General features: G+C 37.8%; 1 protein-coding gene across 2 annotated transcripts in view; it reads right to left on the minus strand.

The window, feature by feature from the left end:
* The window catches only part of rmdn3 (regulator of microtubule dynamics 3), a 25,498-nt gene that overhangs the window by 9,062 nt on the left and 14,410 nt on the right, over nt 1-2,026 (minus strand). For both annotated transcript variants that reach the window (XM_014034157.1, XM_014034156.1), the window contains one exon: nt 1,184-1,286. In XM_014034157.1, coding sequence (XP_013889611.1) covers nt 1,184-1,286 — 103 coding nt within the window. The remainder of the gene's footprint in view (nt 1-1,183; nt 1,287-2,026) is intronic.

Raw genomic sequence — 2,026 nt, forward strand, 5'->3', positions numbered from 1 at the left:
TTAATCGATTATTAAATTAGTCAACGATTATTTTAATAATCGATTAGTCGTCGATTAATCGATTAATCGTTGCAGCCCTACTGTAAAGTATGACAAGAAACACAGATGTGCAATTACAGCCGAATTATATTAAAGTTTAAAATGGGTAATAAAAGAGCAGATGATTGCTCAGAATAATAATAATTTAAATGAGTAGTAGTCCAAATGATTGTTCAGATGAGTAATGACAATGAATAGTAACAGTACAAATGAGTGTGAGAGCAGRAGGTGTGTAAACACTTAGTGATTTTTGTAAAAACTTATTGTGATTTTTGTAAAAACTTATTGTGATTTTTGGGCGTGGTGCTGGTTATAGTGCTCCTGAGATGAGTTGGTGACACCTGTAATAATTCTGATTTTTTCATCACTAAGTGGGAGGTTCTTGGTGCGTGGGAGAAGTTTGTCAAAGACATAATTGGTCTGTTTGACTTCTGTCGGAGCAGTTTGGTAAAGACGTGATTGGTCAGATTTGTTCTTTTGGGTGGGGTTTGAAAAAGCCATAACGATTCGGTTGGATGAAKGCTGGGTACATGTAGCTCAGTCCAAATGGCCAGAGAGCATCTATAACTTTAAATCTAAATATTATTTTAGGCATAACTTGAGACAGGAAGGTGCTAGCCGCACAAAATTTGAATGCCCAACATGTGGATGGATGTGGAACAATTCGGCTCAGTTCAAAAACAGCCCTAATCTGCCTGGAAAAAGACTGTTTCAAATACAGGTCCAGGCTGTAATGTTTGCTTCAGTTTGAGCTCAGCTGATCTCAGTAAACAGCCTCTATGTCCAGCACCATTTAAAGGTGGTCAACTCTACGGTTCAAACAGTAAACGACCGTCTGTAGAAAATCAGAATTCATTCATGTGTTTACACTAAATTATGTTACTTCCTGAGAACATTATCTTGTTGGTCTGAATTGAAAAAAATGTGTTTTCAGATATTTGTTAAAAACAAGGCAGCTCAGAAAGCCTCAGCTCTGTGGGATAGTTTCAGTCAGGTCTTGCATCATGTGATGTTGGAATCAGAATTGCACAGAAATCTCAGAGTTAGAAAAGTTGTTTTTTGGTTTCAGATCTCTGATGAACTTGATTCCGATTGGATTTAGGTTCATTTAAAGATCTGAATCTGTTTGCAGGGTGTCTTCTACCTTTTAGTGCATAGCTGGTCTTCTCCTGCTCGTCCTCAGCAGACTCGTACATGTCAACGTACGCTCGGGCAAGTCGCCACAGAAACTGTTCGTTATCTCCGTGCTGCAGAACCAGAATCAGAATCTCATGGTTAGAGTTCAGAGGTCACAGGGCATCAGTTAAAACCTGCTGTCCTGTTTGCTGCCATGTTCTGACAACTACTGCTAGAAAAATGAAACGCTCTCAAAACAAGCATAGGCGTTAGGGGRTCGAACCCTAATCTGTCAGTCTCAGTCGTGTCCTTGGGCAAGACACTTCACCCACCTTGCCTGCTGGTGGTCAGAGGGTCCGGTGCATTGAAAAATATTACTGGATTGGGCGTCACGTAACCTGGGAGTGCTTCGCAAGGGGGATTTTTTTGCATTGAGCTAATGCTAATGCTAACCATTGTAATCAATGAGCAGAACGTAGCGCGGTGCAAACAAACGCTTTATAAATGTGCAAATGGTACAAATACTTTACTATAAACTGCAGAAATTGTTACAACATGTTTACAAGAGCTAAAAGGGTTATATTTCACAGGTAAATATTATGCATATTTAACCAAAATTAAATATTTTAATTGTAAAACCTGTATGCTAACATTAAACAGTTTGAATGTTCATGTTTAACCTTATTTAAAATCGATTTTATCTGTTGTCAAATATATTATTTACTGATATTTAACATGTAAATATGGACTTTATTGGAATGTTGACTAGTTAGACTTCATATAAATTCATAAATTATGATGTAGACCGGCTAATGACAGTCACTAACGTAATGATTGAGCATCATAAACATAAATAGTCACGTTGTCAGAC

The sequence above is a fragment of the Austrofundulus limnaeus genome, unplaced genomic scaffold (genome assembly GCF_001266775.1).
Source record: "Austrofundulus limnaeus strain Quisiro unplaced genomic scaffold, Austrofundulus_limnaeus-1.0 Scaffold1996, whole genome shotgun sequence".
Taxonomy (NCBI): domain Eukaryota; kingdom Metazoa; phylum Chordata; class Actinopteri; order Cyprinodontiformes; family Rivulidae; genus Austrofundulus; species Austrofundulus limnaeus.